We start from the raw sequence: 14,835 nt of genomic DNA on the forward strand, positions 1-14,835 counted from the left end.
ATACCCCATATGTGGGAGAAAACTACTGTATGGGCACACGTCGGGGCTCGGAAGGGAAGTAGTGACGTTTTGGAATGCAGACTTTGATGGAATGGTCTGCGGGTGTCATGTTGCCTTTGGAGAGCCCCTAATGTACCTAAACAGTGGAAACCCCCTACAAATGACCCCATTTTGAAAACTAGACCCACTAAGGAACTTATCTAGATGTGAGGTGAGCACTTTGAACCCCCAAGGGCTTCACTAAAGTTTATAATGCCAGGGCATGAAAATAAAAAAATCGTATTTTTTCCAGAAACATGATCAATTAGTCCCCAATTTTTTCATTTTCCCAAGGGTAACAGGAGAAATTGGACCCCAAAAGTTGTTGTCCAAATTGGCCTGAGTACGCTGACACCCCATATGTGGGAGAAAACTACTGTATGGACACACGTCGGGGCTCGGAAGGGAAGCAGTGACGTTTTGGAATGCAGACTTTGATGGAATGGTCTGCGGGTGTCATGTGCGTTTGGAGAGCCCCTGATGTACCAAAACTATTGAAACTCCCCACAAGTGACCCCATTTTGGACAATAGACCCCCACGGAACTTATCTAGATGTGTGGTGAGCACTTTGAACCCCCAAGTGCTTCACAGAAGTTTATAACACTCGGACGTGAAAATAAAAAAATCATTTTTTTCCACAAAAATGATATTTTTGCCCCCAATTTTTTATTTTCCTAAGGGTAACAGGAGAAATTGGACCCCAAAAATTGTTTTGCAATTTGTCCTGAGTAGGCTGATACCCTACATGTGGGGGTAAAACACTGTTTGGGCGCATGGCAGAGCTTGGAAGGGAAGGAGCACCATTTGACTTTTTCAACTCAGAATTGGCTGGAATTGAGATCAGACGCCATGTTGCATTTGGAGAGCCCCTGATGTGCCCAAACAGTGGAAACCCCCAATTATAACTCCAACCCTAAACCCAACACACCCCTAACCCTAATCTGAGCCCTAACCCTAGCCCTAACCCTAGCCCTAACCCTAGGGCTGTGTGCACACGCTGCGGATTTTGCTGCGGTTCCGCAGCAGTTTTGGCCGCTGCAGACCAGCAGCAGTTTTTGCTGCGGTGTACAGTACCATGATTCCTTATGGGAATCAAAAACCGCAGTGCAGACGGTGCGGAATTTTCCGCGCGGATTATCTGCGGTTTTCAATCTGCAGAAAGAATTGACATGTCAATTCTTTCTGCAGATTCTCCTGCGGTTTGCCATCTCCTCTATTGAGGAGATGAAAAACCGCAGGACAAAACCGCAGAGCAATCCGCAGGTAAAACCGCAGGTCTTTTGACCTGCGGTTTCACCTGCGGATTTTACAAAATCCGCGCGGATGAATCCGCACCTAATCCGCAGCGTGTGCACACAGCCTTACCCTAACGGGAAAATGGAGATAAATACTTTTTTTTTAGTTTTATTATTTTTCCCTAAGGGGGTGATAACGGGGGGTTTGACTTACTATTTATGGCGGTTTTTATGTTTGGCGGCTGTCACACGCTAAAAGACGCTTTTTATTGTAAAATAGTTTTTGCATCACCACATATTGAGAGCTATAATTTTTCCATATTTTGACCCACCGAGTCATGTGAGGTCTTATTTTTTGCGGGACGAGTTGACGTTTTTATTGGTACCATTTTCGGGCACGTGACATTTTTTGATCGCTTTTTATTCCTATTTTTGGGACGCAGAATGAACAAAAACCAGCGTTTCATGAATTTCTTTTGGGGGGGTGCGTTTACACCGTTCCGCGTGCGGTAAAATTGATAAAGCGGTTTTATTCTTCGGGTCAGTACGGTTACAGCGATACCTCATTTAGGTCGTTTTTTTATGTTTTTGTCGGTTTTATGCAATGAAAACTATTTTATATAAAAAATAATTATTTTTGCATCGCTTTATTCTGTGAGCTATAACTTTTTTATTTATTTTTTCGCTGATGATGCTGTATGGTGGCTCGTTTTTTGCGGGACAAGATGACGTTTTCAGCGGTACCATGGATATTTATATGCATCATTTTGATCGCGCGTTATTACACTTTTTGTTTGGCGGTATGATAATCATTATTTTTTGCTTCGTTTTTTATTTTTATTTTTTAAGGGGTTCGCTAAAAGGGTTAACTAATGGGACAGTTTTATAGGGCGGGTCATTACGGACGCGGCGATACCTAATATGTGTACTTTTATTGTTTTTTTTTTTTATTATTATTTCCAAAAAATGGATTTATTGGGGGAATATTTTTTTTTTTTCTTCTAATTTATTTGGCGATTTTTTTAAATTTATTTTTACATTTTTTTTTACTTTATTACATAGTCCCAGGTGGGACATCACTGTCCTGTGACAGATCGCTGATCTGTCACATCACAGATCACTGTGACAGATCAGCAATCTGTCACAGGCATTGAAGAAGACTTCCTCTTGCCTGCGCTTTGCAGACACTGAGGAAGCCAGCTTCCTCAGGTCCCCGAAGGCCCCCGTCGCCATCTTGGATTCGGGGGCCTGGAGGATAGGAGCCCCCCGCAGCAGCGCTGCACATTGCGCTGCCGTGGGGGGCTCAGGGAAGCACGGAGGGAGCCCCCTCCCTGCCGATGCTTCCCTTTAACTCCCGGTACACCGCGATCATGTTTGATCGCGGTGTGCAAGGGGTTAACGTGTCGGGGGCGGTCCGTGACCGCCCCTGACACATAGTGCCGGGTGTCAGCTGTGATAATCACCCGGGCCCCCACGTGGGCGCCGCTGATCGCGGTAGACGTACTATCCCGTCCACGGTCATACGGGCCCGGGTACCGTGGACGGGACAGTACGTCGGATGTCAGGAAGGGGTTAAATGCATTTTTGCTTTTTACTTATTTAATTACAGCAGGGTTTTTTTCATTTTGTCTTTTGTAGGTTTTGTATGTTTAAGTTCTGTGTTCATCCATCTTGGTCTCTGCTTCCAATTGTTCCTTCTTTTCAGGATTGTGCAGTGAGAATTTCATTTAGCAATATCTCTCATCCTTCTTGGACATTTCTGTCCTTTAGAACATTCAGCCTTTGGACATTTCCTACCTTCTTTTGGAGTCCATTAAAAATCTGCCATTCTGAAATCTAACCTAGGGCATGTCAGGAAGTCTCTCAGGTTAGTGTTATAGAAGCTGCAGCGCTGACAGCTTCTATAGAATGCTGATCTGCATGCTACAGAAGCGATCAGCCTGCACAAAATGAGTATCCCATAGTGGGACACAGTGTAAAAGTAAGAATTAAATAAAAAAAATTTTTTAAATAATTGTAAAAATATTTTAAAAAATAAAAAATAATAAAAAAAAAAAAAAAAAAATCAACATTTATTCCATCAATAAATAAATATTTAAATAAAAAAATCCAAACAATAAAAGTACACATATTTAGAATAGCCGAGTCCGTAACGACCCGACCTATAAAACTGTCCCACTAGTTAACCCCTTTAGTGAACACCATTTTAAAAAAAGAAAAAAAACAAGGAAAAAAACAATGCCTTATCATCATACCGCCGAACAAAAAGTGGAATAACACATGATCAAAAAGACGAATAAAAATAAACATGGTACCACTGAAAACGTCATCTTGTCCCACAAGAAACAAGCCACCATATAGCTCCATCACCGGAAAAATAAAGAAGTTATAGCTTTTAGAATAAAGGGATGCAAAAATAATTATTTTTTATACAAAATAGCTTTTATTGTATAAAAGAGCCAAAACATTAAAAAATTATAAAATTGAGGTATCGCTGTAATCGTACTAACCCGAAGAATAAAACTGCTTTATCAATTTTACTACACGCGAAGCGGTATAAATGCCCCCCCCACCCCAAAATAAATTCAAGAATTGCTGGTTTTTGCTCATTCGGCCTCCCAAAAAACGGAATAAAAAGCGATCAAAAAATGTCACGTGCCCGAAAATGGTACCAATAAAAACGTCAACTCGTCCCGCAAAAAAACAAGACCTCACACGACTCTGTGGGTCAAAATATGGAAAAATTATAGCTCTCAAAATGTGGTGATGCAAAAACTACTTTTACAATAAAAAGCGTCTTTTAGTGTGTGACAGCAGCCAAACAGAAAAACCCGCAATAAATAGTAAATCAAACCCCCCGTTATCACCCCCTTCATTAGGTTAAAAATAATAAAATAAAAAAATGTATTTATTTCCATTTTCCCAATAGGGATAGAGTTAGGGCTAGGGTTGGGGCTATGGTTAGGGCTAGGGCTAAAATTAGGGTTAGGGTTGGGGCTAAAGTTAGGATTATGGTTACGGTTGGGATAAGGGTTAGGGTTGGGATTAGAGTGTGTTAGGGTTATGCTTAGGGTTGAGATTAGGGTTAGGGGTGTGTTGTGGTTAGGGTTGGAGTTAGAAATGGGGGGTTTCTACTGTTTAGGCACATCAGGGGCTCTCCAAACACGACATGGCGTCTGATCTCAATTCCAGCCAAATTTGCACTGAAAAGTAAAACGGCGCACCTTCCCTTCCGAGCTCTGCCATGCGCCCAAGCAGTGGTTTACCTGCATATATGAGGTATCAGCATACTCAGGACAAATTGTACAACAAGTTTTGTGGTCCAATTTCTCCTGTTAACCTTGGTAAAATAAAACAAATTGGAAGTAATTTTTTTGTGAAAAAAGTTAAATGTTCGTTTTTTTTAAACATTCCAAAAATTCCTGTGAAGCACCTGAAGGGTTAATAAACTTCTTGAATGTGGTTTTGAGCACCTTGAGGGGTGCAGCTTTTAGAATGGTGTCACTTTTGGGTATTTTCTATCATATAGACCCCTCAAAGTGACTTCAAATGTGTTGTGGTCTCTAAAAAAATGGTTTTGTAAATTTTGTTGTAAAAATGAGAAAAATCGCTGTTCAACTTTTAACTTCCTAACAGAAAAAAATTTTGGTTCCAAAATTGTGCTGATGTAAAGTAGACATGTGGGAGTGTTACTTATTAAGCATATTGTGTGACATATCTCTGTGATTTAAGGGCATGAAAATTCAAAGATGGAAAATTGCGAAATTTTCAAAATAAGTGCAAGTCATATCAAAGAAATTTTACTACTATCATGAAGTACAATATGTCACGAGAAACAATGTCAGAATAACCAGGATCCATGGAAGCATTCCAGAGTTACTACCTCATAAGGGACAGTGCTCAGAATTGTAAAAATTGGCCAGGTCATTAACATGCAAACCACCCTTGGGGGTAAAGGGGTTGAATCTCTCCTGATGAGTGTAGCAAGGCGTCTTATCAAATATGTGTTTTCCTGTTTTGTAAGATGCAACCCATCTTTAGCAAGGGCTTTATCATACAAGTAATTCACTCCATGGTAAAGAAACCCAAAACGCTGCCGACGGCACCATCAATATAGCCAGTTGTTCACCTATAGAATCCTGTTCACTCTCCTTGTTCCATGTAAATCCATTAGAAGGATGGATGAGAAGATGACCTGAGCTCCCAGTTCCTTCACTTTCCGGCCTAGGTCTTCAAAGTTTCTGCATATTGTTTCCAGGCTCTTTTTTTCTGTGTCATTTGTTCCTATGTGTTGTCGTCTGTAGCATTAAAGAATCTTGATACCCCATCAATTACGATTTGCTAATGAAAGCAACTGATCCCTAACTAAAGAAGGTTAAAAAATAACTTTTCATGAACTATTTAAAGAATAAGATTCAAAGATACGACAGCCAGTGTGTATAAGGGGACATCGGGATATAACCCTTTTTCCACTATGCTCATAATGTAGTAATTCCCTATATTCCACACTGGTGAAAATTTAAAAATATTAGCTTAGTGCGGCCACTACCAAATGCCCTCTTCTACTATTGTTGCCAATAACAGACTGACTGAAGCTAGTAAAAACTAAAGCCTCCCCAACATATTTCACCAGAGATCTGGGGTCATCAGGGGACAGAGGCTTAAGCAGTTGGTACTGGCCGCACCAAACTAAAATTTATCAATTTTCACTAGTGTGGGATATGGGGAATTACTATATTGCGAGCATAGCGGAAAAGGGGTTATATCCCGATGTCCCTTTATACACACTGGCTGTCGTATCTTTTAATTTTATTCTTTAAATAGTTACTTAAAAGTTAATTTTTAACAGTCTTTAGTTAGGGATCAGGTGGCTAATTGTAATTAACGTTAATGCCCTACGCTGACTGGGTGGACAGCAATTTTGATTGTTTGCATTGATACCCCATCAGACACATCTTTGATTTGGGCACCTGGAAGACAGCACATGTCTCGTAAGGTGATGTTTGGTCGACAGATAGTGGCTTCTGCTCCTCTCAGTAGGGAATCCCCCAAGACCACCATTTTCCTTTTCTTCTTCACTACAACACTTCTTTTTCTCCATTTAAGATGATTGTGATTGCATACTGAAGTGTTCTTTTGTGGGCAAAACACTTTTTTATGTACAACTTCATAGTTGTCCTGCATGAGAGTCTGGTAGCAGTTCTTCAGCAGTATGGGTGCTGACTGCCTCCTTGTCCTCCTGCTTCTTTGGGTCCCATATATATAATTCATACCTTGGAGCTCATTGGTTACTTTTTCACTATATCCAGTGGACATTTGTGTTTATTGCTGCTTTTAAGTGTTTTAATGCTTCTCGCTTGAATTGTCTTTCTAATAAAATTTAAATTATTATAGGTGTGCTCATTGCTACTGTATTGCTTTTCTCTTGGATGTTAACTGAAGTGGCATTGTCTCATCTACAACACGTGTCCACTGTAGATAATCACTAGCTTCAGAAGATGTACCATGGTAGATGGCACCACATCGACAGGTGCTTCAATCGGTAACTAATGCTTATTTGCTTCTCATTTTTGATACAGACATCCCTTTTAAGGTAGACAGCAAGTTTGCAAAATGAGATTCTGGAAATATACTACCTGGATTATGTGCATGTAGAAAATAATTCAGAAATCATGGCTGAACAATACAATGCATAATAAAGCTGACGTTATGCAGACATGGTGTAACTAGACTTTTGAAATTCACATAATCAATTTGCCCACCACTCTATAGATGAAAACAAGGTAACAATACTTTGCAAAATTGCTTACAAATCTGTCCAACAAGCATCTAAACTATAGCAACTTAATAAATTCACATGGGTGGTGATTTTACAGTGGTTTGTGTAGTACTATGATTACAAGATCATAGAAATCCGGTGTCATCTTTGGAACCACCAGGTTATGATTGCAGAAAAAAGGTTTTTGGGCTGTACTCTGTTCAAATGGTGGTGCTTAGTGGTAGGATGGATAGGACCACTGCAATCCTTAGGCCGGGATCACACATGCGAGAAACTCAGACAAGTCTCGCATCTTAGTACCCGCACTGCCGCCGGCACTCGGGACCTGAGAACGTGGCTGCATAGAAATACATGCAGCTGCACGCTCCGCTCCCAAGTGACGGCAGCAGTGCAGGGTATTAAGATGCGAGACTCATCAGAGTTTCTCACATGTGTGATCCCGGCCTTACTTATTTTATAGGACATTTATGGATCTGTCAGCATTTTCAAGTTTAGGGGTAGCACTCTATATAAGATGGCCCCTGACCATGAGATGTGAACAATAGTAGTAGTAAGAATAAAACTGGAAAAGGCAAATACCTATTCAGCAGATGATGAGCAATGGGCTTGTTGATAACAACTCCACCTTCTCCTCTCAGGATTTCTTCTAGAGCTCGCAAACTGTTCACTAACACAATTGGGTCTGGGTCTCGCAGAAGACTGTACAACTCATTCACAATAGCTCCATCTAAAAAAGAAAAACTCCCACACAGTTCAGAATGTAAATATAAAGTTTTAGGACTCCAAAAAGCTTGTGGTCAAGCAAGTTCGGAGTTCATTATGTGATTGCTGTGAAACATACTCTTCTTCCACATTTTTTATAATGCTATTTACATGGCTGTCAATGCCATGATTTCTGGGAAAATGCAGCTCAGAAGTCTTGCCAGAAGTATGTAACATACTGAGTGCGAACTATACTGAGCTGACCACAGACGCTTCTACTGTGGTCAGGAGCAGGACTGACGGAAGCTGAATCAACCTTTACCACACAGGTTTGCATAGAAGCTGTATGCACATCATGGTTGAATCATTATAATCATCTGTCTGCTTTTTTATTTTCACTTTGCAGATATTAGTAACTTGTAATTTTGCAGTTATTCATTGTTCATATACAAAGAAATAATAAAACAAGTAAGTGCTCAACCTCAGTGACAGCTAGAAAAGATATAAAGAAAAAAAAACATACCGTACGCAAAGGACATGAAAACTTTGACGTTGCTTGCTTCCTATTTTATTAAATGGGCTGTCCACTTTCTGATTCATTGTGAAAATGTCATAAATGTATCGCTCACCTCCGACTGTAACTTTTTTAATACTTCCAATGACGCTCAGTTGGGACCCCCATAATGCCTATCACAGTCTTCAACAGTACATTATCTAGTTTGGGGGTCTATTCTTTTACTCAGTTATAGTAAGTAGTCTCTCATCCTACTGAGCAATGTCTCACGTCACCTGTGCTATCTGTCAATTCCATGATGGACCCATTATCCTCACAGAGCAGGCCATAGGTGCATACTTATTGCTAGTAGTCAGTCGTGCCAAACAGTGACTAAATTAAAAACAGAAATGCAAATTGCCTCTTTGGAGAGGAGCAGGACTTTAATTCTAGTGCCACCTGTTGGAAGTAGCAATCTTAAAAGTCACTGTCGAAGCTTTAACGAGCCATGCCATATGACTTAGGATAAAAGCCAAACCAAAGCCAAGCCAGGTTATTTTTTTATCTTAAGTCATATGGCAAGATTTGTTGAAAGGTCATTAGTAACTTTTAGAATTGCTACTTTCAAAAAGTGGCTCTAGTGTTAAAGTCCTCTTCCTCTCTGTAGAGACAAATAGAATATTTATTCTCAGAGGAGCATTGCAAGGCTTATAAGGGTATGTGCACACGTTGTGGATTCGTGTGTGGATTTTTCCGCGCGGAATCTGCAGAATCCGCAGGTCAAAATACCCGCGTTTTTACTGCGGATTTATTGAGGATTTGGCATGCGTTTTTACACCTGCGGATTCCTATAATGGAATGGGTGTAAAAACGGTGCAGAATCCACACAAAGAATTTACATGCTGCGGAAAATAAACCGCTGCGTTTCCGCGCTGATTTTTCCGCAGCATGTGCACAGCGTTTTTTTTCCCCATAAGGATAACATAGTACTGTACATCACTAGTGAATCTGCAGCGGATCCGCATGGCCAAATCCCCTGCAGATCTGCACACAAATCTGCAACCTGTGCACATACCCTTAGCCTCCTTACATTGGCATGCCAGGCTAGGCATGCCACTTTCCACAAGGAAAAACATTACCCCTTTGATCCCTTAAAAGAAGAGTCCAGACGAGTATTGTACCAGTACTTACTTATCAATACTTATGTCATACTCACAGGGAGCAAACCAAGGGTTAAATCAACAATCAGTGAAATTAGCCATTTTCCAGGTTGAAGAGCACAGTGGCCAGTACATTATAGCTATAAACAGTGATATATTAATTCTAGAAAATAACTAACAAATGTGACAAAATTCTTACCAATCTCCACATCCCACTGCTGCCTCTGCATTTTCGCACACCCCAGCACTGCCACTCTCCTCACATAGGAAGCTTTGTCTCGTAGTCCATTCTGAACAGGCTGCTGGATGTACTCCTGGATTCCTGGCATCCTGAGAGAGATCAGATATTATGGTAAAAAATAAAAAGCCACAAAATGTAGAGGTTGCCTAATCCGAGACAACCCACTTCAAAATGTAGCCCACGTATCAACAGGTGAAAGTCCTGTCCTGCTCCTGGCAAAAAGCTGATTCTGCCGATGCATGAATAGTGTAGTATTATATGGTGAGCGGGCAGCTGAGTGGACATCCATGTAAGCAAAAAATCACTGGAGTCCGTGGGGGACCCCGATCCATGATGTCCATGTACCTTAATAAAGCATAAAGGATTCTTAATAAACCTTCATGTTTAATGACGGTTACTTGAAATTTCTACAGGTGATGTACTTTTTTAGGGCAGAAACTGGTGTAAAAAAATTTTGATATACTTTCTGCTTCCTTTGTAATAGCGAAAGCAGACCACATACAGTAGTTGTATACTACAGACACACCACTTATTACAAAATACAGCAATCCAGAAGTTGTTATACAGAACAGGACAGATCCAAGTGGAGGAAAAGAAAAACTGTAACTCCTACACATTAACACCTACCACAATACTCGGCCAGACCGCAGGTCTGCAGACTCTAACTAGCTTCATATATGTGTATAAATGTGGGTTCACACGAGCATATAAAAAATTGTTCAGAGTTTAATCCAGGAAAGTGGGACGATTTTTTTTCTAACTGGTCATCATGTGCAGTCTGTATACAATCTGTTACAGAACTGGAAGGTATCCGTAATCGGATCCTATACTGTGGCTCCGCATGACATCTGCTTTCTTTTTCTTACCCACCCATAGACTTCAATGGGCAAGTTTCATCCAGCCTATGGCAGAAACTGGTGCATGCTGCAATTTTTTCACACACAGATTTGGTCAGTGAAAAAATATTGCTCATCTGTGCTGCCCACTGAATATTGGTCCGAGTGCCATCCATTTTTTTTTCCCCATGTACAGTACGCAGACCAAAAATACATTAGTATGAACAAGCCCTAAGGCTGTTGTTGCACGTAATGGTTCCCACGGATGGGCTGGGTATTGCACATCGTGCACGGATTATATAATAGCTGTGAGTCAATTCAGATACAAGATGGAGAATGCAGAGAAAAACTCTTACCTGTATGTTCTTCAATGTAAGTAACAGAATTAAATCTTCAGAAAATACTGACCTGAGGTTGCACATGCTCCGTAGCGCCAATCCTCTCACCATAGGGTTGGGGTCCGAGCAATCCTTACATAGGGTGTTGATAGTTAATAGAGCCAAATCAGGTTTTTGAGGGGCATATGTGCACATGTATAAGTAAACCAGTTTCTTTTGCACAATATCTACAGTAGCACTGGCTTTAACCATTTCCATAAAGACGCTGGATACATCAACTCCAAGAGTCATGTGCCTTCAAAAAATACATTGTAAGACATAATATCAATACTCAGAGTGTGAATCATGAGAATGATGGCTGTGTCACAGTAAGGCTGACAACTTCCATAGCAGCTCCCCACTGTTAGGCCTGATTCAGTTTTTTTTCACCTTTTCAAGTTTCATCATTTTTTTTTCACTGATGAAGGAAAAAAAGAAAGTTTCTCCAGCTTCTCTTATTTTTCATTCAGAGAAAAACAGACAGCATACGGATGGCATCTGAATGCTGTCAGATTTTTTCACTGACTAATAGACTTTCATGTACGTAAAAAAAAAACTGATGTGTGAATTTTTATTTATTTTACTCATTTATATAGCACCATTAATTCCACAGTGCTTTACAAATATTATTGTGAATGAGGCCATACACAAATTAACAAATTAGAATGTTGAATATGAATAGGGGGTGTAGTACTGCCTAAGGAAAAGGGTCAGCGGCCTGTACCCTTTAAAGGGAACCTGTCAGGAGGATTGTGCACAGAAACTTACACACAGTGTCAGGTCGGCGCTGTTATATTGATTAAAATGATACTTTGGTAGATGAAATCCATCTTGTGGTTGTTGTTTAATCTTTATTTGCATTTTTTAGCTAATTATATGCCCATGCCCTGGGGCGGTCTGTGGGGGGGTCTTCATGTGGTGCTCTGATTAGATATTCATCTGTATGGCTTTGAACAGGTCACTGATCCCTCACTGACCTGCCGCTTATTTTACATAATGAATACATAATGAATATTACATATTGAAAAAAAAAACCCTTCTGCAGGCAGGTGCCAGCCATGGCGCCTGCGCTGCAGCATAATCGCATTTGCAATGCATATGTAATGTGTTTATAATTAATATGTTTCAGGTTATCCTGACATTCCCAAAAGAAAAAAATCCATTTGAAAATAGGACCCACCGTGCCTGCGCAGTAGCAGCTATCGGCGATCCAATAGCTGCTTCTGTGTATGCGCCGGGGGTACCACCTTGCTAGAGAAAACAAAAAATTTCCTCTTCCAAGATGGCGCCGCCAGCGCATGCTCAGTAGCGGCTAATAGCTGCTATTGCGCAGGCGGCACTATCTTGCTAAAGAAGAAAAAATTTGCTCCTCCGAGACTGCGCAGTAGCAGGCAGCACCATCTGGGAGGAGATTTTTTTTCCTCTAGCAAGATTGCGTCGTCGGCGCATGTGCAGCAGCAGCTATCGGATCACTGATAGCTGCTACTGCGAAAGTGCGGCAGGAGCCTTTTTCAAATTGATTTTTTCTCTTTGGGGGGGGGGGACATCAGGATCACCTGAAACATTAATTATATACACATTACATATGCAATTCTGCTGTAGCACAGGCGGCAGGCGCCACGGTTGCACCTGCCTGCAAAAGGTTGTTCTTTTTTTTCAATATGTATATACAATATTTATTATGTAAACTAGGGGGCAGGTGTCATGACTGAGCAGGATAGTTTCGCCTCCATCCTGATCAGGTCAGGGTTAATTTTAGTCCGCCTCTCTCTGATTTTGGGGCGGCTATTTAATGTTGGTAGTTCCTGGATTTGGTGTTGGTGATACTTCCATATACTCGGTTAGTGGTTGCTGACCCAGGTGACTCGTCTGTAAACGTTGTGCCTCTGTGCTTTTCTGTGTATGACTTGGTTTGTCCCCTGACTTTTGCCTCTGCATCCTGCTTGTGCTGTACCCCGTTTACTTTTTTACCCCGTTTGTCTCTCCTGGTTATCTGACCCCCGTGGCTTGTCCCCGTTTACTCTTTATCTTGTCCCAAGGTACTGCGCATTCATCTGGCTTCTGACTCTCGGCTCTCCTTGACCACGTTTACTGTCTTTGCCCTGTGCTCTGCATGCTCAGTGTTCTTCCCTGCACTCACGTGCAGTCGCTCCGCCTCCTGGTCACATGACTGCTTAGTGCCAGGTCCTGTGCTCACTGCTTTATCTCAGGTTCTTGCACACTGCGTGCCTTGTTCCAGCACTCCCTGTGCTCATTCACGTGCCCCCTGATAGCGCCCCCTAGGCAGTGCCAGTAACACCATAGGTGTCATCACATTCCAAGACACGAGCACAAAATCTCAGCTCTGAGCAAAAGACTGTTCTCTGATATTCTTTATGTGAAGAACATCTCCTGTGATGACACCTATGGTGTCACTGGCGCTGCCTAGGGGGGCATGTGAATGAGCGCAGGGAGTGCGCAAAGACCTAAGACTAGTGTAGTGAGCACAGGACCTGGCACTAAGCGATCACGTGACCAGGGGGTGGAAGGACACTGAGCACGCAGAGCACCGGGCAAAGACAGTAAACGTGGTCAAGGACAGCAGAGAGTCAGAAGCCAGAGGGACGTGCAGTACCTTGAGACAAGACAAAGCTTAAACCGGAGCAAGCCAAGGGGGTCAGATAACCAGGAGAGACAGAGCAGTACAAGCAGGATATAGAGACAAAAGTCAGGGGACGAACCACGGATGAGTAACCTGGGTCAGCAACCACAAACCGAGTGTTAGGCGTCGGGTTCCTGCAGCTGCACAGCGGGAATCCAGAGCCTTGCATCCTGCGGTCTCCCATTCTTCTCCGACCGCTCAGGAGCCTGCACAGCAATCTCGGCGTCGCAGGCGCTCTGCTTAGACCAGCTCTGTAGGACTGGTTGTTACTGCCACCTCTGGGTCAGCAATAGCAGCGCAGGCTGCCCTGCAGCAAGCCACTCCAGTGGCTAAGTCCTCTTGTCACGCTACTGGGCATGCGCACGAGATGATCTCCCATTGGAGATCAGGAGTCACCTGCTCAGGTCCTTCTCCTGATCTGATTGGTCCATCCCAGAGATCTGGAAGGTCCCGCACGGCTATAAAAGGTCTGCATGGCCGCTAGTATAGTCTCTAATTGCTACTGTGTGAATGATGATGGATGCATGAACCTGCGAATGACTCATTAAGATCCTCTCCCTCTGATATTACGTGTGTGGATAGGGACTTAGCCCTAGAGTCAGCGCCAGTCAGTGGCATGCTACAAGCCACAGTGCTCATCTCCACAGATCTAGCGTCCAACAGTGCACCCCCTCCTGGGCATTGTCGTATAGCGGCTGAGTCAGTTGCCGCGCTGCAGTCAGCAGCACTTGTGGGCGACCGCGGTAGCGATGCCGCACGCACGGTAGGTCTAGACGGACACCTACCCTGAGTCTTGGGCCCGAGTCCTGTGACCATATACCGTGCGTGCACACCGCTGACACCTGTGAGGTCAACAGGCTCGGCATTTATGTTTAAGCCTTAAGTCGCCTCTGTGAATATAACAGAGTACGCCCAGTGCACACCGGGTGACGTTCAAACCGTATGCGATATACCGCCATATTGTGCATCTGCCATTACATAGCAGCAGTTTAACACCTCTGCACGGTGAACCCCGGGCGGCGAACGCACTTTCTATTATTTTATATTTAGTGCGTTCCACCGTCCCTAACACCGAGTATACGGAAGTATCACTGACACCAAAATCAGGAACTGCCAACATTAAATAGCTCCCCCAAAACCAAGGGGAGGGGGACTGAAATTAACCCTGACCTGACCAGGATGGAGGCGAAACCATCCTATCCAGAGTTATGACAGCAGGTGACTGAAGGATCAGTGACCTGTCAGAAGCTATAATGATGAATACCTAAGCAGTGCACCACATGAAGACGCCCCCACAGGCCGCCCCGAAGGGCGAGCCTATCATTAACTCA

General features: G+C 42.6%; 1 protein-coding gene across 4 annotated transcripts in view; it reads right to left on the reverse strand.

The window, feature by feature from the left end:
- Window positions 1-14,835, reverse strand: part of AP4B1 (adaptor related protein complex 4 subunit beta 1) — a 44,093-nt gene that overhangs the window by 24,591 nt on the left and 4,667 nt on the right. For 3 of the 4 annotated variants that reach the window (XM_073587065.1, XM_073587066.1, XM_073587064.1), the window contains exons 3-5: window positions 10,895-11,119; window positions 9,609-9,739; window positions 7,634-7,781 (exon numbers count right to left, since the gene is read on the reverse strand). In XM_073587065.1, coding sequence (XP_073443166.1) covers window positions 7,634-7,781; window positions 9,609-9,739; window positions 10,895-11,119 — 504 coding nt within the window. The remainder of the gene's footprint in view (window positions 1-7,633; window positions 7,782-9,608; window positions 9,740-10,894; window positions 11,120-14,835) is intronic. The other variant, XM_073587067.1, reaches the window with a different exon arrangement.

This window comes from Dendrobates tinctorius, unplaced genomic scaffold (genome assembly GCF_039654945.1).
Source record: "Dendrobates tinctorius isolate UK_male_01 unplaced genomic scaffold, ASM3965494v1 ptg000098l, whole genome shotgun sequence".
NCBI lineage: Eukaryota > Metazoa > Chordata > Amphibia > Anura > Dendrobatidae > Dendrobates > Dendrobates tinctorius.